We start from the raw sequence: 23,889 nt of genomic DNA on the forward strand, positions 1-23,889 counted from the left end.
CCAGTGCTCCTTAAAGCTTCCTACCCTTGCTATGATCAGTACAGCTCCACTAGAGGCAATATGGCAGGAGCACTGGTGCAGAAGTTAGCCGTAGTCATTGGGGTGTCAGCCACCAGGTGGTTTAGACCTGAACCTATACTGACCAACGTTAAACAACATAGTTAAAGCTCTCTCGTGGTGACCAGTCTACTAACAGCAGCAGGGCTCCCCCAACACAGCCCTAGGTGCTAGGCTAACACAGGGGTCTCGAAGATGGTTCTCCCCGAAACCCAATAGCGCCGGACAGCCCCAGCGCTTTACCTGGGGGCACGCCCGGCACCAGTTCCGCGCTGCGCGGAACTGACGTCACGCTCCCGCTCGGTATTTGCACAGCCAGGACTACCAGCCCCGGTAAAGTGCCGTTTGTTCGCAAGCCGGTTTAGACACGGTTACGTCTCTAGCGCAGCCCAGGCCCGTCGCAGCTGCCGCCCGCGGAGCGCTGTGCAAACAGCCACCAGCGGCCCAGGCCCCACTAGCCCGGGCTCGGGGCAGACGCCGGCGCAGCGAGCCGCATGGGCCGGAGATCGAAAACTCAGAGCCCCGGGGACCCGCCAGGCCGCACCGGCGGAGGAGCAGCCCCAGCCACCTCCCCCGGGGTCTCCGCACGTGGGGCTGGTAGCGGCCCGGGCTGGGGGAGACTCTGGGCTACGCATAGCACCGGGGGCGGCGAGCCCGGGGTGGGGGGGGAAGGTAGCTCCAGGCCCCCATCGCGCGACACAGACCTGCTGTGAGTCCCAGCGAGGGCAGCACCGCACGCGCTCGAACCTCCAGTGCCGCCGCCGCTCCGCAGGCCCCGCCCTCCGCCTTTAAAAGCTGCGTTGCGCGCTCGGCGCTAGTCTGGGCAACCCCAGCATCCCCCGCGAGCGTGCAGCTCCCAGGCCCCGCCCCACCCCGCCCCACGTGGGGCTCCGGAGGCGCGGCGCGGTGCAGGACGGGAAGGGAAGGAGGCGCGGCTCCCGAGTGCGCCGCCGCCGAGCCGAGGTCCGCTGGGCTCCTGTCGTACAGTCAGCGAGGCTGATTCCAGGCGCCTGGGGGCCCTTCATCGCCCGGGCTCCGAGACAGCGACTGCCGGCTGGTGCCTGAACCCGCTGCGCCCCCGCTAGGGAAGCTCCATCCTCCACACCAGGGGTTTCCCCACCTTCCCTGCATTTCCCCAACACCCCACCCCAGTTTTGTGAACTAGCTGCATGCAGTGTTGCCAATGTAGTGATTGTTTGAGAATTTGAATGGAAATTGAAACATTAATACACACTGTAAAAGCATACACCGTGTATGATAAAATACATGTATGTGAAAAAGTATAATACATTTGAACAGTATTAACACAGACTAGCTTCCTTATACAGCTGTTGTTTTTTATGACAATGTCAGTGCATTCAGTTCGGTGATGTTGGCTAATCCAGTAATTTCAAATTATGATTTGTAAGCAAAGTTTAAATGAGCTCTCTTTGACAGCTAGTGATGGGCTGGGGGGGAAGGCTTTAGGACCAGATTGTATTTACATTCACACCTAATCTACCTAGGTATCCAGCAAACAGCTGTGTTGCCCAAGTGATAGATTTTGGCTGGGATTGGGTTACAAATCACTCGGGGGGGGGGGGGGGATTAAATGTTATTGTATGAGTAAAGGGCAGTAGAACTGTACTTAGCCTGTGCTGTTGGAGGGCATCAAGAGAAAGCGTGGGGACAGGTGTTTTGCTTGATGGTATGCCTGATTCACAAGTACTATTTGACCTGCCCCCTCCATTGTTTAAAGACAGAGCTGATTAGGCCCTATAGATAGTCTTTTGTTTTGTTAAGTGACCACTACAGCTGAAATCACTGATAATCAGGTCTAAGTGCTTAGACCTGCTGTGGGACAGTGTTTCTGTGGAAGAGATGGCCCCGTCTGCTCTAGCAGTGAGGTTCCCTCACTCAGAGCTCAGCTGAAATCACCGAGAGCTGGGTGGAACCTCAAGAGACCAACTAGCAGAGGTCACAGTAGCAGGTGGCAGCAGAAGATGACAACACAGGGCCATTGGCAACAGAACGATGGAGTGAACAGTGACACAACAAACAACAGTGGCCAGAGTGAACAGTGAGCAGCTGGAGGAATGAGCAAGATGCCTTCTTGTCCCCCACCTGGGAGGTGAACTCATGTGAAAGCACCTCTGAACTCTGAGTCTCCACTGACCAAGGACAACACCAATGAGGCTGTTAAGAATGCTGGAGACACAACACAGTTCATGGGAACAAACATGGCTATGGCATCATACTTTCTATTAGGGTGACCAGACGTCCCGATTTTATTGGGGCTGTCCCAATATTTGCTTGTTTGTCCCGCGTCCCGACCGATGTGCAGTCGGGACACTGGACAAACAAGCAATTTTGCCCTCCTAGAAGGGCTCTCGCCCCACCCCGACTCCACCCCCTCCTTCCCCCATTGACTCCCTCCCCAAATCCCTGCCTCTTCCCCAAGCACGTGGCATTCCTCCTCCCTCCCAGGCTTGCCACTGTAATGGTGGCAAGCCTGGGAGGGAGGGGGTGGTGGCCAGTTTCCAGTTCCTGGAGCTGGTGAGTACGGGCGGGCAAGGGGGCTGCTCCCCCAGGAGGGAGACGGGGGGGGGGCTCCGGACCTTGGCAGCGACGGGGGAGAGTGGCTCGGGGTGCACGAGTGGCCATGTAAAGGTTATCGGCTCGGGGTGGACCCCGGCCGGTCCTCGCCCCTGTAGGGGAGTGGTAAGGAGCCGAGTCCCCCCTCGTCCTGGCTCCTCAGCTGAGCCCCCCCCGTCTCCCTCCTGGGGGAGCAGCCCCCTTGCCTATCTGCCTGCCTGGTGCTTCCAGCTCCATGAACGGCAAGCCAGCCACCACCCCTCCCTCCAGGCTCGAGCCGGTAATTACAGCTGCAAGCCTGGGAGGGAGGAGGAACGCCGCTCAGCTGAGGAGCCAGGGGGAGGGCGTAACTCAGCTCCTTACCTGGCCTGTGGCAGCCGGCAAAGCATGCTTTTTTTTACCTGGCCTGCGGCAGCCGGCAAAACATACTTTTTTTTTTGGTGGTTTTTTTGTTTTGTTGTTTTTTGCTCCGCCCCACCCCCCACGTCCCGATATTTCACGTCAGTGATCTGGTCACCCTACTTTCTATTTAAGCAAGGGATACCACAGACTACAAACTGAAGGCCAATGTTAAGTGCAAGACTTGCATCTGAAGAAGTGAGGTTCTTACCCACGAAAGCTTATGCTCCCAGTACTTTTGTTAGTCTCAAAGGTGCCACAGGACCCTCTGTTGCTTTTCACAGATTCAGACTAACACGGCTACCCCTCTGATACTTACTACAAATGGACTTCCTTTTCAAATATATTAAGGGCTGTTATAGAGAGGGCAGCAATCAGTTGTTCTGCACCTCAGCTGCATGTATGATAAGTAGTTATAGGCTTAATCTGCAGCAAGGGAAATTTAGGTTAGATTTAGGAAAAACTTTCTAACTATAAGGGTAATTAAACTCTGGAATAGGCTTCCAAAGGAATCCCTATCAAACAAGGTTTTTAAGAACAAGTTAAATGAATGCCTGTCATGAATGGTCTAGTTTCATTTGGTCCTGTTGCAGCATGGGGGGATGGACTGGATGTCTTCTCAATGTCCCTTCAAGCCTTACATTTCTATGATTCTAAAGCAAAGCACAGTTGACTGTTCTAATAGAATAAAAATAAATGGTTGATCTCTGGTCCCACTTTGCTTGCACAGACGTGATCTAATGAGTTTTAATAGATACTGTCAAGTTAAAAAAAAAATCACATCTCTAGCTGAAAATGTACCTACTAGTGTTAGCTATTTTAGGGGCTACCTATAATTGAAAGGGTAAGGAAAGGAAATCTATATATAAACTGTTACTTAGGCACTTTGGTTACCATCCACAACAGTGCCTACGTGGAGAAGTTCTGCTTTTAGGTACTACTGCAGTCCACAAAACTGCTCAGCTACGGTCTAAACCGCTTCATTAGGTAAGTTTTTCCTTCAGGGCATGCACACTGCAGCCTCACTTTAGGCACCTATTGCCTACCTGATTTTATGCTACTGCCTCACAATAGGGCTATGTCTACGCTGCGCACCTTACAGTCTAAAAGGCACCTCTCTCCCCCCATTTATTATAGAAGGAGCTTAAGTACCTAACTCAAGCTTTGTGGAGTGCGGTGTTGTTCCTGTGATTTTTCTAGGCAGTGCAACATTGAAAGTCATGGCACTAAAGTCCCTTTGTGTATCCGGTCTATAATTAACATCACTGTATTGTTGATTGCCCTATATCATGATCACGCACAGCTCTTCTCTTAGAGAAACTTATCTGACTATTCTCCAAGCTCTGTAACAGGGGGTTTACCAGTAACATTAGCAGGCTCTGTCAGAAGTTTTAACACCTACCTTCTTCATTAATGGTTTATACAGTATCAAAGGCTTTCGGATGTTTGAATTTTTGTTTCCATTAAACAAAAAATGGTGCAAACAACCTTCTAAACTAGTCTTGTACATAACAGGTATTTTTTAACCACAGAAATTTCTTCTGATTGTACATATATATCAAAAGAATAGTCTGAAGTCTTGTTTCTGTTTTAGTGGTGTAATGGCTCTCAGATTAATATTAAAACCTATGAAGTCTGTTGCATTGGGGGACTGAAAAAACGGCTCTAATCAGCCTTTTGATAGTCCAGAATTCCCCCACCATAGTCCAAACAGCACATGAAACATACAGCCCTGGCATCTTACACCACACCCCAGCACAATCTTCTCCTATCCTTGTACAAGGACAGTCATCCCAGCACTTCCACCTGAAGTACCACCCCACTTATCCTAGCAGAAACCCCCACATCCTCTGTGCTGGGAGCATCATTGCCAGAGGAGTATCTCACTCCCCCTGGCCTTCTCACAGTTCCTCTGGGTCCAGCTCTGGAGAGGTGAGCTGATGAACTCCTTCACTGCCTTCAGTCTCCAGCATAGAGCCAGCAGGCAACTCCCCCTGCTGCTTTCTGGCATTCAACCCTCTCATCTAGTTCTCTGACTCGGGGATACTAGCCAGCAAAACCCTCTTACTGCTCTCCTACCTTCCCCCCAAGAAACACCTTCTGCAAAGACACTGATGACTTACAGCTCCCCTCCTCTCACCTGCCCTTAAGTAAACCACTCCATTCTGACTCCTTAAGCTCCATTTCCCTCACTGGGTCTTGTTCTGCTGCTGAACCGCCCTGATCTTTTATAAGCCTCAGGTGCTACTCCAGTCTACCCTCTTAATTGTCCAAATTGGGAGCACTTTATCTGGCACAAAGGGCTGTCCTGCTTCATTTACTGGAGCTAGTCATCCTGTGATCCTGCTTTATGTGTAGTAATATTGCTCTTTAATCTTTCATTTAACTTTTTAAAAAATATTCTTAGAGAATAATTCCAAATAGAAGGAGAGAAGAAAATGGGGGGCAGAAATGAACTCATCGCAGATTTATGTCTCCTCATCCGTAAGCTTTTTCTAATGTCTTTGCCTTTCACTCCACTTTGTACTAACCTGTTTAGCAACCCCATTCAAAAGCACTACACAGTTCAGTTGTCAAGGGTTCTTTATATTTTATTTTCTTTAAGCAAACTATATTAAAATCATTCAATAGCTTTCCACCAGACTTTAAATAAGCATAGCTCACAATTCCCTACATGCACATGAGCCTCAGAATGGGAAGTTTGCGAACACCAAGACAAAAGTAAATAAATCTACTGTTTTAAATTGAAACTCAGAGTTTAGTGCAATATGCTTACTAGTGCTTAATGCAATAAACAGAGTAGGATGATATAAGAGGGTAGCAAAAAAAAAGAATTCAAAATTTTTACAGATTAGAGGGAAAATTACAAATTTGCGGCATATATGCTCTGAAATCTCCTAGAATATACTTACAATTTTTTGTAAATAAGGAGAATATTTTTCTACCTTTTACTCTCAATCTATCTCATATCATCAATGCCTATTTAAACATGTCCAGATACTACAGTGGTGATACTTAAAAAGAAAACAAAAGAGAGTATAATAATTACCCTGTGAGGTAGGTGTATATTTATTTAAATTATTGTATATATTATTTAAATTATTGTATACATTATTATCATGACATCTGGGTGCATGACAGGGAAAAAGACGCAAAATTAAACTCCCCATGTTAAAAGTAACAGTACACCATAAAAACCTCTGAAGAAATGATCAACAGTCAACCAAATGCAATTTAACAAACGTTACATCTTGTATATGCTCCCTGAATGTGACAGGGCACATTTTATACCTCAAAACATTTGTAAGAAGACTGATGATGTCTGAGTCAGAAGGTCATACGTTCAAATCTTTCATGTGGATTGTACCAGTACCTTATGCTGTGTTGAAACTACCTTGCTGCATTGTAGGGATCACAATGCAATATTGGATAGTTAAAATGATCTTTTTTCTGCTCATCTCAGACAGCTCTCCAGGCAGAAGTTAAAGATCCCAGATCACACTTCTGAAAGGAGTAATGGATAAATCTAGTGTCCTGATCAGTATTCTATCTCTAAACTTTTTGCTGAGTTCCTGTGGCTGCTGTGTTTGCCTCACTCACTAAATCATGTTTAGTGCTTTTGGAGATCCTGGTGTGAAAACAATTATATAAAATATAATTCTGTTTTTCTAGTCTGTACCAGAGGTGTTTGTACCTCAAAGGGTCCATTAGAATCCCTGCCAGTCTTTTCCACTCTAAAATACATGTATCTTAACCAATCCTGCAATCAAGGATATAGCATTATCTGGAGTCAATCAACAATATTCCTGAATCAGCTTGAGAGGAGGTCATTGTGGAGCAATGTGAGGCCCTCTCCCATTGCTCCCTAAGTGCCTTTTCAATACAGGAATAAAGGAATGAACACATGTCTCAAACTTGAATCTTTAGTATCATAGAGCATTATTTACTTCTAGAGCACTAGGGCAAACGCCTTCTATGTTTTGTATGGGGATTTGAAAGCGGACTAGCAAAATATCCTAACAAGTCAATCAGCTTGTGACAGTCACTAAACAATAAGTGTTAATAGCCACATTCAAATTATTAAATGTTTCACTTGAAAACCAAGTAGTCCATAGAAGTGCAAAATCTTTTGTTTTTTAGTCCTCTTAGCAATGTGACAAAACCTTGAGCATGGTTCCCTCCAGTGGTTAATTAATACAAATTAGTCTTTTTACATATACTTCCTGTGGACATATAAGGAGTAATTTTGTAAAGATGATTTGTAAACCTTTTTGACAACAATAACTGGTGAATTTATTTTGAAAATTAAATTATACAAAAGTATTGTCATAGCGTTTATATTATATGAAGTGAATTTTAATAAATACAGGTTTGTATACAGATTTATATTAAATGTGAGAGATGGGTTGTACTAAATACATTGCTGAAGAGGTATTCTGTACTGGTACAGATACTGTATTTGCTTATCTATTGCAACAGACATATAATATTCAGATTGTGTTAGACATTGTACACACAGACACAACCATGTGAACGCATAGCACTGGGAAGACTGCCGACTACTTCCCATTTATTAAGCTCAGGATCATATTTCTCAATACTTTGCAGATATGTTCCTTTTGAATAGGAATATCCTCCTGTTACATAGATGCATCCATTCATGACAACTGCACCACATTCCATCCTCCTTTCCATCGTATGCGCCATCTGCCTCCATTCATTTTGTTCTAGGTCATAGCAGTCAGTGATTGCGGTTTGTCCACCCACAAGATATAGCTTGTTTTGTAAGGCAATGGAACACAATCCATATTCTTCAGAAAGAAAGGGAAAATAGTTTAATTTAGAATAATAAAACAAACAAGCAGTACTATCTAGTTGGTGTAACTGAAGCTACATATGATAGACTCTGTGTCACAATTTCAGAGTAACTGCATCTGTATTCCCCCTCTGTGGTCCACACCCTCGCCCCCTAACAGCCCCCTGGGACTCCCACCCCCCTATCCAACCGCCCTCTGCCCACCCCCTCCCAGGACCCCCTACCCCTAACTGCCCCCCAGGATCCCACCCTCTTATCCAACCCCCCCTGCTCCCTATCCCCTGACTGCCCTCCCGACCCCTATCCACATCCCTGCCCCCTGACAGGCCCCCTGGGACTCCCACTCCCAACCCTCCCTGTTCCCCATCCCCTGACCGCCCCCCCGGAACCTCTGCCCCATCCAACCACCCCCTCCTCCCTCACTGCCCCCCAGAACCCTCCACTCCCTTACCCAACGCCCCCGCTCCCCACCCCCTTACCAGCAGCAGGAGCTCACAGCCACGACACCTGGCCAGAGCCAGCTGCGCTCCCCACGCTGCCCAGCGGCAGCCCAGAGTGCGGCCCCGCGCAGCGGTGTAGCTGCGGGGAAAGGGGGATAGTGGGGAAGGGGCCGGGGACTAGGCTCCCCAGCCAGGAGCTCAGGGGACGGGCAGGACAGTCCCGCGGGCCAGATGTGGCCCACGGGCCATAGTTTGCCCACATCTGCCCTACAAGCCTGTCTGCCTGTGGGCCAGCCCCTGTATATTGCCTCTTCTCCAAAGGCTGTGAACAGTGCATTGTCAGGAGTTACAAGTTACCACACAACTTTCTCAGCAAAGTACATTTATTCTTAAGATAAAAAAGCATTACAGAGAAAGCATAAAAATAATAAAAGCTCCTACACACTTCAGAAATCACCCATCCTCCACATTGGGAGTCTGGTAGGCCAACGTCCCTTTTAACACTTCAGCAAGGGTTGGGTCTTTCTTTGGACTGAATCAAAAGGAAGCCCCACAATTCAGTTCAAGCTCTACCAAAAGCCCTTTCTTTATTTTGTAGTCTCTGGAAAACCCAGCCTGAAGCAGTATATGCATTGGGACTGGTACTTCTATGGAGCTGTTTGCAAACAGGAACTGTTTATTCATAGATTCATAGATTCTAGGACTGGAAGGGACCTCGAGAGGTCATCGAGTCCAGTCCCCTGCCCGCATGTTAGTAATCATCCCCTACTGTTTTCAATTCCTGCAGGAGCTGTACTAACCCTCCCTCAATGGAGCTGCAAACAATCTCTGGCCCACAATGATACATAAAACATTCATAAACTTAATACTCTATGGTCCCAAAAAAATACTGCATTTGGTTACAATATCAGTCACACTGGGGTCTTTTTTCAAAAGGCCATTGACGTCAATGGGAAATTCTCCATTGACTTAAATTGGTTTTGGATCAGATCTGGTTCTGAAAAACCGCAACAACTTCTGCTGTGTCTGGTCTCAGGAAGACTAAGGGCATCGTAGAAGCAACATACATTATAACCAGTGGTTAAAGAGGGTCTTTTAAAAAAAATTATGTAGCTGAACATAGGAAGTAGAGAGGGAAATCTACTCTATCTCTGTCCAGGAAGGATTGTTCCCTTCAGTTAATTTTCTTGTCCTTTATCCAATCTAGATTAGATTGCCCTATATGTTGAGGCTTCCACTACTTCTAACTATTCCACAGTCAAAAAATCAATGTAACTGTCAAGAATTTCTCATTATTAATTTCATTCCATTACATTACAGGGAGGCAGTATGTCCTAGTGGATAGAGCACAAGACAAGGCTGGGACTCAGAATACCTATACTCTATTCCAAGCTCCGCTACTGACCTACTGGGTGATCTTGGACAACTCACTTCACCTCTCTGTGGTTCAGTTCCCCCCTCCGTAAAATGGGGATAATCATACTGACCTCCTTTATGAAATGCTTTGAGATCTACTGATGAAAGGCGCTACGTAAGAGGTACGTGTTATTACTTCTCATTCTATTCAAATGCATCATCCTCTTCCTTCTTAGGGTTTACACCTTCCATATATTGTGTCCTGTTCCTGAGTCAAAATCTTCTTACCTTTTTTGTCAATCTCCATTTCCCTAGTGTTGCAGTCTGTCTTTATGCAGACACAAGACAATAGTTGGTTGCATTGTGCATGATCTCTGCAACCAACAGAGCTAGAATTAAACTTTATTTTTTAAAATTAATATGTAGATTCTGAAGCAAAATCTGCTTGAGACTTTCTATTCTGCCAGCCAGCAATCCATGTAAACCACATTTGTCAAATACCCAAAAGGGGATGGAGTTTCTAGGAAAATAGTGTACTGTATTGATAATATAGTCCTTCCTTAGTAAAATATAAAATAGCAATATATTAATTATATGCTTAATACACTTCTGAAACGAACTAAGGCCTGATCTACACTAGAAAATTAAGTCAACATAACTACTTAGCTCAGAGATGTGAAAAATCCACACCCCTGAGGAGCATAGTTAAGTTGATGTAAGTCCCTGTGTAGACAGTGCTAGGTCAATGGAAGAATTCTTCCATCAACCTTGCTACTACCTCTTAGGGAGGGGGATTACCTATGTCAGGGGTCGGCAACGTTTGGCATGCGGCTCGCCAGGGTAAGCACCCTAGCGGGCCGGGCCAGTTTATTTACCTGCTGACGCGGCAGGTTCAGCCGATCGTGGCCCCCACTGGCCGCAGTTCACCGTCCCGGGCCAATGGGGGCGGCGGGAAGCCGCGGCCAGCACATCCCTCGCCCGCGCCGCTTCTCGCCGCCCCCATTGGCCCGGGACGGCGAATCACGGCCAGTGGGGACCGCGATCGACTGAACCTGCCGCATCAGCAGGTAAATAAACTGGTCTGGCTCGCTAGGGTGCTTACCCTGGCGAGCCGTGTGCCAAACGTTGCCAACCCCTGACCTACGCTGACGAGAGAGCCCCTCCCGTCAGTGTAGATAGTGTCTACACTGAAGTGAGACAGCGATGCAGTTGCGCAGTTGTAGCGTTTTAAGTGTTGACAAGGCCTAAGACTTTGTCTACACTGGAACCTGAACGACAAAACTTTTGTCGTTCAGTTGTGTGGAAAAAAAACACACACCCCAAATGACAAAAGTTTTGCCGACGAAAAGTGCCGGTGTGAACAGTGCTTTGTTGGCAGGAGAGCTCTCCTGCCTGCAAAGCTACCGCCACTCGTTGGGGGTGAAAGTTTTTTGTCAGTGGGAGAGCTCTCTCATAAAACTCCACTCCAGCAAAGATGTGTATAACATGAGTACACAGCTGTCATCATGAAGTACATGCTGGAAAGGTTTAAAATGAAAACGTGACCAGGAGCACCTTCTCCAACAAAGGGGTTTTATAGTAATTAACAACCAAGTTATACTGCTACTGAATGTATGCATTAGGGATTGCTAAAACAATAATTTATCTTCTATACTGTCTTTAATGCTAATGCCCTATTAAACTTCACAGTCATAAAAATGCAGATGCACACAAATAAGAAAACAAAAATAAAAATAAGAACAATGAAATAACACTTCACCTACATTTCAGTACACTCAGGACACTTATTTTTAAATATTGTTAAAAGTTCTATAATGCAAATCTTTAAAATATAAAACTCGTATGTTCCCCTCCCAAACTGTACATAGAAACCAATTCAAAATGTGCATTAAAAAGTGATTTTGGTCATACATTTAGAATGTTTTCTCTGAATATAACTCTTATTTTCCCTTTCTATAATATTTTTAGAGAGACAAGATAGATGAGGTAATACTTTTTTATTGGATTGGCTTCTGTTGGTGGAAGGTACAAGCTTTTGAGCTACACAGAGCTCTTTTTCAGGTTTGGGGAAGGAAGCAAAGATACTACTTTACCTACCTTGTCTCACTCATTTCCTGAGACCAGCACAGCTACAACACAGCAAACAACCTTATAATATTTTAACATTTTTCATACTACATTAACATTAAACATTTATTTGCTGGCTTACTGATCAAATATTTTGCTAGCTATTAACCTTACAGCGATTTAGAATGCATTGCACCACTTGAAGCTTATTCTCTTTACAAAAGAACATTGTGACGGGTGGGATCACAGAAACCCCCTTGGGAGCTGCCAACTGATGTGCCAAGACTACTTCTATTCCTGTTTTCCCTGCCAGCTCAGGACTCCAGCACCCTGTCTTGCTGAGCCAGACACTCCCGTCTGCTCCAACACAGACCCAGGGTCTGAATTACTTGCCCCAAAGCCGCAGGTTTACCTGAAAACAGCTCACAGAAGTGTGCTTGTCTTTAGCACTCAGATGCCCAACTCCCAATGGGGTCTAAACCCAAATAAATCCGTTTTACCCTGTATAAAGTTTATGCAGGGTAAACTCATAAATTGTTCGCCTCTATAACACTGATAGAGAGATATGCACAGTTGTTTGTTCCCCCAGGTATTAATTCATACTCTGAGTTAATTAATAGGTAAAAAGTGATTTTATTAAATACAGAAAGTAGGATTTAAGTGGTTCCAAGTAGTAACAGACAGAACAAAGTAAAAGAAAATGCGCAAATCTATGTCTAATCAAACTAAATACCGATAATCTCACCCTTAGAGATGCTTCAGTATGTTTTTTCCTCAGACTGGACACCTTCCAGGCCTGGGCACAATTCCTTCCCCTGGTACAGCTCTTGTTCCAGCTTAGGTGGTAGCTAGGGGATTCTTCATGATGGCTCTCTCCCCACCTTTGTTCTGTTCCACCCCTTTATATATCTTTTGCATAAGGCAGGAACCCTTTGTCCCTCTGGGTTTCCACCCCCCCCTCACTGAAAAAGCACCAGGTTAAAGATGGATTCCAGTTCAGGTGACATGATCACATGTCACTGTAAGACTTCATTGCCCACTTGTCAGCACACACATATACAGGAAGACTCGCAGCTAAAACACAGCCATCTGCAGACAATGGTCCTGGTTAATGGGAGTCATCAAGATTCCAAACCACCATTAATGGCCCACACTTTGCATAATTACAATAAGCCCTCAGAGTTATATTTTATATTTCTAGTTTTAGATACAAGAGTTGTACATTTATACAAATAGGATGATCACACTCAGTAGATTATAAGCTTTGTAATGATACCTTACAAGAGATCTTTTGCATGAAGCATATCCCAGTTACATTATATTCACTTATTATCATATTTTTATAAAACCATATAGACTGCAACGTCACAAACATTATCTAAAGCAATGACAAAGATCATTAAAACTTCCAACTAGAAGTAACCAAAGTCAAATTCTATATTCCGTAGGGAAGTGTTTCTGTTTACCTGGATGTGGACTTGTAGTGACTATTCTCCATTCATTGCTACCTGAATGGTAGCTCTGAATTTTGTCATAGGTGCAGCTTCCCCTGTAACCATAGTGGCCTCCAATTACATAGATGACTTCACACAGGACACAGGCTGTGGCATTTCCAACACCTATTTATAGTATAAAATTCACAGCACACCTTCAGATTCTGCAGAATACTCACTGCCACTTCCATCAATAATACAAAGTTGAAGTTACTTCTTAATTAATATTTTAGTATAAAATTATTCTTCAGGGTATGTAAATGAATGTGTAATAAAAGCACCAGAGAGAACTCTTATGACACCTTATCTTGTCAATATAAGGAAAAGTAAACTAAAACAATAAAGCTTCTTACAAATTTTATTGCATATTAATAGCAATCCATCTTTTCAGACCACACAAAAGCCATGTGTAACCTTTATATTTTAGGTACCTCGTTTTGCAGTACTTAAAGTAACACTGATAAGGTGGGTGAGGTAATATCTTTTATTGGACCAATTTCTGTTGGTGAGCAAGACAGAGCTCTTCTTCAGGCCTGGCAAAGATATCACAGCTTGTCTCTCTCACCAACAGAAGTTGGTCCAATAAAAGATATTACCTCACCCACCTTCTCTCCAGTATCTTGGGACCCACATGGCTACAACAACACTGCATACATTACAGAAGCACTGTCAAGGTTAGGATGGAAATTTAACTTATTTTAAAATTATTTTAATTTCATAGAGAATTTTAAATACCATTTTAAAATAATAATTTCTTTACCAAGAAAATCTTCAATGGGAATTGAGGTTACTCAGCAACTTACAGAATCATTTCTACTATTTTAATCCTCTGAGTGACATCATTAATGATGCTGTTGTACAAACAAGGAAGTAAACAAATTGGAGACATGTCAACTTTATCTCCATTAAAAAAATAGTAACAAAAATGAATGCTTGCCAAATTAATATGGACAAAAATCAGCAAGGAAATTATGTTTTTAAGCTTCTAAAACACAAGAGAGAAAACACCTATACAAAACAGAAAAAATAGTTTATAGTATAATTCTAATATTCTAATATTCTACTCCTTTATAAATTAGCAATAAATAAGATCAAGAAGAATAATGGTTTATAGTAAAAGGACATCTAAGTAATGGCTGCATGAGCAGTATGAATTTTACTGATTTTCAACATTGTCATTATCCATTTTCTAGGTGTTTTGTATTTTACAGACTGCTTATAAAAGAGAGAATATGTCATTTAAAAAAAACATTATGCAGTGATTTAATTCAGATTTTTTTTACTTGCATTATCTTTGATAACAAGATAATACAGTTTACTCTTTGCAATAGTTCAAATTCAAAATTTAAAAATAACTAAGCAAATCAAATGTTTTTCAATCTGTAGAATAAATTGCTGGCATTTTTCATCTTCCCACCAAGGACCTAATTAAAAGCCCTGGACTGATAATGCAGAGATGTGATAAAATTACATGAACAGAAGTTATGAATGATGGAAATGTGGCTATAAAGAAATGGATCACAATTGTAAACATTGTGATACCTGGAATTTGTTATTCTGATCAGAAGTTTTTATCAGATAGAACTTAACTGCTGTTTGGATACAAAGTAATTACCATCCATTGGAGCTAAAGTTAAATGATATTTTCATTAGAGTACAATCTGAATCAAAATATTATGATAATTTTATTGGAACTCAGCTTCTGGTTCCACAAGTCACTTTCTGAAGGTCCATTCAGCACCAGAAGGGCTGAAATTGTATAGTGACTTTTCTATACCTTATACAGAAATTTTGCTCAAGAGAAGGTAACATTAAACTGAACATACTACCTGTAAATTTACATTAGTGTTGTTGGATACAGTAATGTACAGAGTTCAGATATTTGGATGTTTCAAGTGGTTTGGCTAATAAAGACCTAAACCGAAACCCATTAAAGTTAATGGGAAAACTCCCATTTACTTCAATGGGCTTGGTACTTCTATGGAGCTGTTTGCCCTAAATGTGGCTGTAGAGTTTACAAGTGACAAGTGAAAAAGGACAGACATTGAGGCAACCATGGGAAAGGTTACATACCTTTGATCATGTTTGCAATGGAAACCCATTTCTTTTTTAAAGGATCATAGAATTCTGCTTCTTGTGCTGGAGCCCCTTTTCTGTAGCCCCCCAAAGCATAGACACAGCCGCCCAAGGTAACTGCACAATGATAGTACCTTGCATTAAGCATGGGGCAGCCTTCTGTCCATTGGTCAGTTTCACTGTTATATATCCACACAATATCAAGGGCTTCTATGTTGTCAGTTCTATAGCCCCCGGTTACATAAATGTTGGGTCCCAAACTAGTGATCCCATAGCTCTCCCTTGTGTGATCAGGCATGTCCGTTCCCTGTATCCAAGCATTAGTTAAAGGATCCCACACATGGACTTCTGATAAAGGATGCCAGTAATATCCTCCAATCACATACATAGCTGCTGTGGGCCTTTTGGAAATGTCTTTTGGGTTGGTGTTTAATGCATTGTATATCAGAGACCTTATCTTGTTTTCATTAAGCTGGTGTTTCTTTCGTAAGCTTAAGGCTGATCTTAAATATATTTCATTTAAATCTATTTTGAGGCAGTTCAGCAGATCAAAAATGCATTCAATTCTTTTCTCCACATCATATGCTATCCATTTAACTACAGGTTCTATGGCTGCCTCTTCTTTCCAAACATTGAGATTCTCTCTGGAGAGAATAAACAGGAGTTTCTCACAGCTGATATCCAGAAATTCTTCCTGCCTCCACACTTCTTCAAATCTTGATAACAATATCCTCCTAGATTCTTTCTCTAGCTCTGAACAAAGGTGATACTCTGCGAAGGAGTGCATCCCTATGCAGTTGACGGTATCTACATGCCTTACCAGAAACTGCTCACAGGCTTTCTTTACTGACACAAACTGGAGTAGATCCGCAGCTTGGAGGAGACTTTGAACATTTCTCTCTGTTATTTGGATTTGTGATGTGTATGCATAATTCACAAGAGCCTCCAATATAGTGTGGCTGAGCCCAGGAAGTTTGATCTGATTTTTAGATTTTTCTTTCATGTCAGCTGTGAACATTGCCTTAAAATAATTGCTACAAGCAGCTAAAACAGCTTTGTGGCAAAGGAAGGTCACACCAGACGCACACTGAAGAGTAATGTCAGCAAATAAGCCATCCCGGTAAAATGTTCTGAAAGCCTGCAGGAAGTCCACAGGGTGAGAAAGATCGTTGTAAATATAGGTGTAGTCCTCTTCTCCGATCAGAGCCATCGCTGGAATAAAGTCAAACAAAAGGGGGCAGTTTTCAGTTATGCAAATTGCCTTGGGTAGTCAGCGCTGAATGTGTTAATTGTCCGTGTACATTGTATCAACGCTGCAGTCCCAAAGGCAAAATATTTCCCAGTCACTAAGCAGAATCACACGCATTTTCAAATAAGGTTTTATTCGTGGCTTTATACATATTCAACCACATCAAGAGGGATAGTAAACTCGATGCATATGGATGAGTCTCCTTTCCTCCTTCTAATAACGGGTCCGTGACAGACTTTGCTATTGAAAATATTTGACTTCGTACTGCCAGAATGCGCACAGAAAAACAGATCTCTCACAACGCAAATATGGCACGTGAAGAGATACCTGAAACCCATATATCTTAACATTTTAAATCGATCTCCATGTGGAGTCCAAGCTGCCTAGAGACCAAATGTCCAACTCCAGCGCATTGTAGGAGAGCTGGTGCCTATGTCAGTACTAAAATCGCGCGGGAAGCGCCAACGGAGAGTATCGCACAGCCCTCGGGGTGGAGTGGAGTGGCAACTGGGCGCGCGGGGAACTCAAAGGGGACGTGGAGCCGGCCCTTGCAGCACTGGGTGCCAGCTCCTAGTGGCTCAGCCCACTAGCACAAAGGGGCTCCCGTTGCAGGCAGCCTCAGTCACACCACGGACTCAGCCTGAAGCCCCGACACGACAGCTGGGCTGGGCTCGGCTCGTCCTGCTCCGGGTTGGAGGAGCACGGCGGGGAAGCCCGCGCTGCTGCTGCAGACCCTGGATCGGCAGCGCCTGTCCATCCCCACGGCCAGCCTGCTGGAGCCCCTCGGCGACAGAGCCAGGAGAACGCAGGGGGATCCCGCGAGGACCCTCGGCCATCGGCCCTGCGGCAGCGGGGAGGCGGCCAGCAAAACCCACCCGCAGCCACGCGCCGCGGGGGTGGCGCTGTCGGCTCGCAGCGCGGGCGGGGTAACGCCTCGCGCCCCAGCAGCGCTGCCCGCCCAGCGCGCGGGCCGAGACCGCCGCGCTACTTACCGCTCTGTCTGAGGCGGCCGCCGAGGCTGGGCTGGGGCCGAACTCAGGCGGCGGGCAGCTGCCCCTTGACCATATTCGGGAGAGAGGCGCCGCCGCGGCCTGCCCACGGGAGGCGGCTGATGAGCTGAGGGGCAGCTCCGGCCCCGTGTCGGTGTCGCAGCTGTCTCCCCTCCTCTCGCTGCTCCCAGCCCGGCAGCGCCCCCTCCTCAAGGTCACCGCGCCCCCGCGAGACACCAGCGCCCCGCTCCTACAGCTGCGGCTGCGCCTGGCGCAGGGGGGCAGTAGCCGGACTGTGGGGTGGGCTCCTGCCGGGGCAGGGGCTGGGGCCGCTGCAGCTTTCCCAGGCGAGCAGCTCAGTGACACGCAATCAGGCACAGTTCCGCACAGTGGCCCTCGCAGCGAGCATCCCCCCAGCACCTGCCAGGGCCCGCATCAGCCTCTCCTGCAACGCGCCCAGACGCTGCTCAGCCGAACACCGCAAACAGCGAAGGCTACAGACGCAGCAAGGTTAATTGCTCCAAGTGACTTGTAACCTGCCCCGGTGGGATCCTCTCCTCATGTGTCGAGGCACTCTGAGGGCTTGGCCTGGGCATGCGGAGAGCTCCCCACGTCATGGCTCTCAACCTCCCACTGCCCATGTGGGACAGAGTGTGACAGACTCCTCATGAGGGACACAGCAAATGATCCATGCAGGAAACCGAAGTAGCTACGGAGTTCCCTTTCTGTAGGTGTAAATGACTCTTCTCATCATGTCTAGGTGTCATGTAGACATGTCACAACTCGGTCTACTATTCTCATCATGTTGATTCTTTTTTCCTAGTGTAAATAATTATCAGCACTAGTAATCCTAAATATGGCTGGAGCAGAAGTAATTCTGGGTTTATAATGAATGCTGTCTATCAAAACCAGAGAGCCAAGGCTCCCTTGAAACTGGAAGGACTGGAGAAAAACATTCTTAGAGCAGGTCAATTATTTATTTGCTAAGTGCCAGCAATGAGTTCAGTGCTGTAGAAAACATAAAATAAGAGAGTTGCTGTGTCATGGCTCCAAAGGACTGGTGCTAGGACCCCAGCTTTGGAACAGTCAGAGAGCCAGGCCCTCCCTAGAGATCTCTAGGACAAGCCATGTGGCTTCACTGCCTCCTTAGGCTGGACCTCTAGTCCTTCAGCACGCCACTTCACACTCAGAGTGCCGTTCAGTGAGTCCAACTAAAGGCAACCTCTTAGGGAGACATGTACAATCTTGGGAAGCAAAGTGCCTCCTCTGTGACACTCAGCCAGCATTGTAAAACAGAAAAAAGAAAATAGAGAAAAGCAAATTACAGCATAGTCCATCCCGTTCAGCACAGAGCCCAAAGCTCTGTGCCTCACACCTATCTTTGTCCAGATTCAGGTGCATCCTGATGGCTTCCTGCAGCCCACACTTAACTTCTACTCCCCAGTCCTTTGTTCCCGAGCTGGGGAGATGTTGCTCGGCCTCCGTGCTGAGAGGCGGGGAAGTCCATATCTCTTTGGGTCTCTGGTTACTAAATGTCCACGTCTGGGCAATTGGATTTACTATTCTTATCAAGAGCTCCACTGACATAGGACGTAAGACCCCAGACAGCGAGGTGCCATTCACACCTGTGTTTTAGCTTGCCCAGACAGCAAACAGTCCTCCCCTCAGGTAACACTGCAGCAAATAGGGGAAACTGAGGCACCCATAGGCTTCATAAAAATATTACAGAAATTCCTACTTGATCACGTGCTGCCCCTTGGAATTTACAGTGTGAAAGACAAACACACAAAAAAAACAGAAGGCATTGTGAAGCCTAAGGGATTGGATAACTTGGGAAGGGGAGAGATTTAAAATTTATTTTTTATTATTTTTGGTGCACTTCTTGTGGGTATCAGAGAAAAAGTGAATCTTAAAGAAGGGATTTAAATGGGGAGAGGATGCAGATGACACACAACTCTACTTATCCTTCAGCACATACACCACTATCACCAAGATGGCCCAGTGCTTGGACAAGCTCAGTTCATGGATGAAGAACAGCTGATTATAGCTGAACAGAAGCAAGACAGAGGTGATGCTGATTGTCAGAGGAAAGAACTGTGAGAACTTTTGCAGCCACAGTGGAGAGTCCTTTGATTGAAGTCTTATACCCACAATTGGTCAGTTCAGTCCACAGTTTACAAGGGCTCATAGATTCATTGCTGACACTAAGCTCTCACATAGCCCCATTTACAAGTAATGCTTTCTACCATCTCTGTCTGGGTATGAGACTCCACCCAATCCTGGCAGATAATGACCTGGCCTTGATTATATGTGTCTTTGACTTTGTCACCTTTCAGATGGATTACAGCAATGCAACACCTAAGCATGAAGCAATCAGCCCTTAGGAAACTCCAGCTAGTACAGAACGTTGCAGTGCATCTCTTCACCAACACAGGATGCTGTGAGCACATCAGACCTGTCCTCTGCTCTCTACATTGGTTTTTGATAGAATATCAAGTCAAGTTCAAGATCTCAGTTCTTATCTTCAAGATGATCAATGTCTTGTGCACAGCAAAGCTCCATTCCTCAGGTGCAATAGAACTTTCTGTCTCAAGTGTAAAGCTTGTCTATGCAGAGGACAGAGCTTTCTCAGGAGCCAGGTCCAGACTGTGGAGTGAATTCCCACAGGAACTAAGGACCATCATAAACCCCACCACCTTGTGCTCTAAGAGCAAAATGCATTTTTGTCCTTTCCTTCTCTAACAAACACATGGCACATGTACATATTTCATTAACAAAAATCAAACCCCACCAAAACACTACGCTGCACACCAATTTCCTTCTTGGGGAGAGGATGAGAGAGAAAATTAACCACATGTGGCACATGTTAATCACATTGATTAATGCATAACTGGAAGGTGCTTGGATATTATGGTAATGAAGGCAGTACAAAAACCTATATAGAATAGATGCTGGATGCTTCAGTGGAAATCATAAAATCTTTTCACACACTTAATTGTGGATTAACAGGAGACCTGAAAGTCCCTATGCTATTTTTCCTGTCAAACACCTTTCACAAATGCTAAGTTAAGAGATTTAATAACAAAGAATGAGTACACTTCCTGATGTAGCTATAGTTCCTTCAGTGGGTAGCAATAACTATTTTGAATACTTATCCAACCTTGGATTTTTTAGTTGTAAAGTGCCAAGCTATAAAGCCACAGCAATGTTCAAAGATAGAGGACAAATGATCACATGGACAATGAAATATCACTGCAGAATATCACATTCTATTCAAGTATCAGAGGGGTAGCCGTGTTAGTCTGAATCTGTAAAAAGCAACAGAGGGTCCTGTGGCACCTTTAAGACTAACAGAAGTACTGGGAGCATAAGCTTTCGTGGGTAAGAACCTCACTTCTTCAGATTCTATTCAAGATCTCAGTCCTTATTGTCAAGAGGGGAAATCCTGCCCTTTTGAAGTCAATGGCAAGACTCTCCTTGACTTCAGTGGAGCCAGGGTTTCACCCAAAGTGCTTAACGATCTGGGCCTGGAACATGTGACCGGTAAATAAACTAAATCTGCAAGATGAGGATCATTGTTGACAACTCTGTTCCTGTGGCACAATGAAACTGTCTAAATGCCAAATAAATTCTAAATAAATAATAATACCCTGACGGCAAAGCTGATTTCTAGATGAGATGGCACTTTCCCAGGGTCTAGTCCAAGACCGTTTAACAAACCCTCCACAGGATCTAACAACCATCACAAACTTTGCAACTTTCCCTTTCCTAGTTCAACATGCACTTCTTTGAGTTGGACTTTACTAATAAAAATAGAGCACAGTCAGGGCCGGTGCAAGGATATTTTGTGCCCTAGGCGAAACTTCCACCTTGCGCCCCCTCTCCTCCCCCGCCCCCACCATCTCCGAAAACTAGTAAACTTAGCATTATAAACAGCCTGTCAGAATGGGTAAGGGCTTTGTAATGTTTCTTTTTTACCTTTAAGGCGTTTCAGTTGTTTGCCATTGCCTCTGATGGTGTCCCATTCAAAGTCTTACTATTGTGCAAAGCTAAACAATTGAGCCTTGCATTGCATCACCAGCCAGGTTAGGCAGGGTGACAAATCCCCCTTGCCCCTGGTGACTAATTTCTACTCCAAGTCTATAAAGCAGACTTTTAAGGTAAATACTTGACAACAGTAGACAAACTAAAAACTATATTTAAAACACAATTTCCTTCTTAGGAAAAACAGGGAAAAGAAAGAATCACACATGACAGCTAGTCACATCCCTTAATGCATTACTAGAAGGTACACAGACACTACAGTATTGGAATTTGAACAGAACAACTTGAAATTTTAATTTAATTTCTTTTATTAAATCTAGTGGTCTGCAACTACTCTAAAGGAGAGTAGCCAGCACTGACCTTTCCAAAGAGAATAAGAGCTTCTCCATATCACACTAGATTACAAAAGCCAAAGTAGACAAAAGGAATGCATGCAAAAATATTGTTCATTGGTTGCAAACTAAACTATGTAAAAGATTCACCTCAATTTTAACACTGAGTTTCAACTGTAAAATAGGCATGAAAAGTGCTGAAGGTCATGCCTGTAGAAATGTTAACAAAATGAAGGTGAAATGTGAACCATGGAAGTGAAAATGTATGGGCAGGGTCTTTCAGGTTTTATTGCTTGGGGAATTAAAGTTAATAAACCTAGTTAAATAATGCAAATTAAATAATGCAGTTGTGTTTTGTTTGGCTCCCAGTTTAAATCTTATTTTTAAAATGAAGGTTTCCAGGGCTTATGTTTATATTTTTATGAGTTAACATATACTAGCAGTGACACTGGCAATGACTGTTCAATCATGTTACTTTATTTAAGGCTTAAGAACATAAGAATGTCCATAGTGGGTCAGACCAAAGGTCCATCCAGCCCAGTATCCTGTCTACCAACAGTGGCCAATGCCAGGTGCCCCAGAGGGAGTGAACCTAACAGGTAATGATCAAGTAATCTCTCTCCTGCCATCCATTACCACCCTCTGACAAACAGAGCTAGGGACACCATTCCTTACCCATCCTGGCTAATAGCCATTAATGGACTTAACCTCCATGAATTTATCTAGTTCTCTTTTAAACCCTGTTATAGTTCTAGCCTTCACAACCTCCTCAGGCAAGGAGTTCCACAGGTTGGGACCCGTTCCAAACCCCTAATCATTTTAGTTGCCCTTCTCTGAACCTTTTCTAATGCCAGTATATCTTTTTTGAGATGAGGAGACCACATCTGTACACAGTATTCAAGATGTGGGAGTACCATGGATTTATATAAGGGCAATAAGATATTCTCTGTCTTATTCTCTATCCCTTTTTTAATGATTCCTAACATCCTGTTTGCTTTTTTGACTGCCGCTGCACACTGCGTGGACGTTTTCAGAGAACTATCCACAATGACTCCAAAATCTCTTTCCTGATCAGTTGTAGCTAATTTAGCCCCCATCATATTGTATGTATAGTTGGGGTTATTTTTTTCCAGTGTGCATTACTTTACATTTATCTACATTCAATTTCATTTGCCATTTTGTTGCCCAATCACTTAGTTTTGTGAGAAGTTTTTGAAGTTCTTCACAGTCTGCTTTGGTCTTAACTATCTTGAGCAGTTTAGTATAATCTGCAAACTTTGCCACCTCACTGTTTACCCCTTTCTCCAGATCATTTATGAATAAGTTGAACAGGATTGGTGCTAGGACTGACCCTTGGGGAACACCACTAGTTACCCCTCTCCATTCGGAAAATTTACCATTTATTCCTACCCTTTGTTCCCTGTGTTTTAACCAGTTCTCAATGCATGAAATGATCTTCCCTCTTATCCCATGACAACTTAATTTACATAAGAGCCTTTGGTGAGGGACCTTGTTAAAGGCTTTCTGGAAATCTAAGTACATTATGTCCACTGGATCCCCCTTGTCCACATTTGTTGACCCCTTCAAAGAACTCTAATAGATTAGTAAGACATGATTTCCCTTTACAGAAACCATGTTGACTTTTGCCAAACAATTTATGTTCTTCTATGTGTCTGACAATTTTATTCTTTACTATTGTTTCAACTAATTTGCGCAGTACTGACATTAGACTTACCGGTCTATAATTGCCGGGATCACCTCTAGAGCCCTTTTTAAATATTGGCGTTACATTACCTATATTCCAGTCATTGGGTACAGAAGCCGATTTAAAGGACAGGTTACAAACCTTAGTTAATAGTTCCGCAATTTCAAATTTGAGTTCTTTCAGAACTCTTGGGTGAATGCCATCTGGTCCCGGTGACTTGTTACTATTAAGTTTATCAATTAATTCCAAAACTTCCTCTCGTGACACTTCAATCTGTGACAATTCCTCAGAT

The 23,889-nt window shown here is 44.3% G+C and overlaps 2 protein-coding genes and 1 long non-coding RNA gene across 4 annotated transcripts in view; 1 reads left to right on the forward strand and 2 right to left on the reverse strand.

Moving 5' to 3' along the window:
* SSB (small RNA binding exonuclease protection factor La) overlaps window positions 1–906 on the reverse strand; it is a 13,428-nt gene extending 12,522 nt beyond the window's left edge. Inside the window, exon 1 of the mRNA XM_054043663.1 lies at window positions 762–906. The gene's annotated coding sequence lies outside the window, so the exon portion shown is untranslated. The remainder of the gene's footprint in view (window positions 1–761) is intronic.
* Window positions 325–22,760, forward strand: LOC128845261 (uncharacterized). Its single transcript, XR_008446638.1, has 3 exons — window positions 325–390; window positions 9,607–9,824; window positions 22,378–22,760. It is a non-coding gene; the product is annotated as an uncharacterized LOC128845261 (long non-coding RNA).
* On the reverse strand, window positions 5,626–18,285 carry KLHL23 (kelch like family member 23). 2 transcript variants are annotated; one of them, XM_054043661.1, is made up of 4 exons: window positions 17,520–18,285; window positions 15,276–16,490; window positions 13,176–13,328; window positions 5,626–7,841 (listed from the first exon to the last, which is right to left on the reverse strand). In XM_054043661.1, the coding sequence occupies exons 2-4, from the start codon at window positions 16,486–16,488 to the stop codon at window positions 7,531–7,533; spliced, it is 1,677 nt and encodes a 558-aa protein (XP_053899636.1). In that variant the 5' UTR covers window positions 16,489–16,490; window positions 17,520–18,285; the 3' UTR covers window positions 5,626–7,530. The 2 variants fall into 2 exon arrangements, with proteins under 2 accessions (XP_053899636.1, XP_053899637.1); XM_054043662.1 differs by lacking the exon at window positions 13,176–13,328.
* Window positions 22,761–23,889: the final 1,129 nt, after the last annotated feature.

This window comes from Malaclemys terrapin, chromosome 11 (genome assembly GCF_027887155.1).
Source record: "Malaclemys terrapin pileata isolate rMalTer1 chromosome 11, rMalTer1.hap1, whole genome shotgun sequence".
In the NCBI taxonomy this organism is placed as follows: domain Eukaryota; kingdom Metazoa; phylum Chordata; order Testudines; family Emydidae; genus Malaclemys; species Malaclemys terrapin.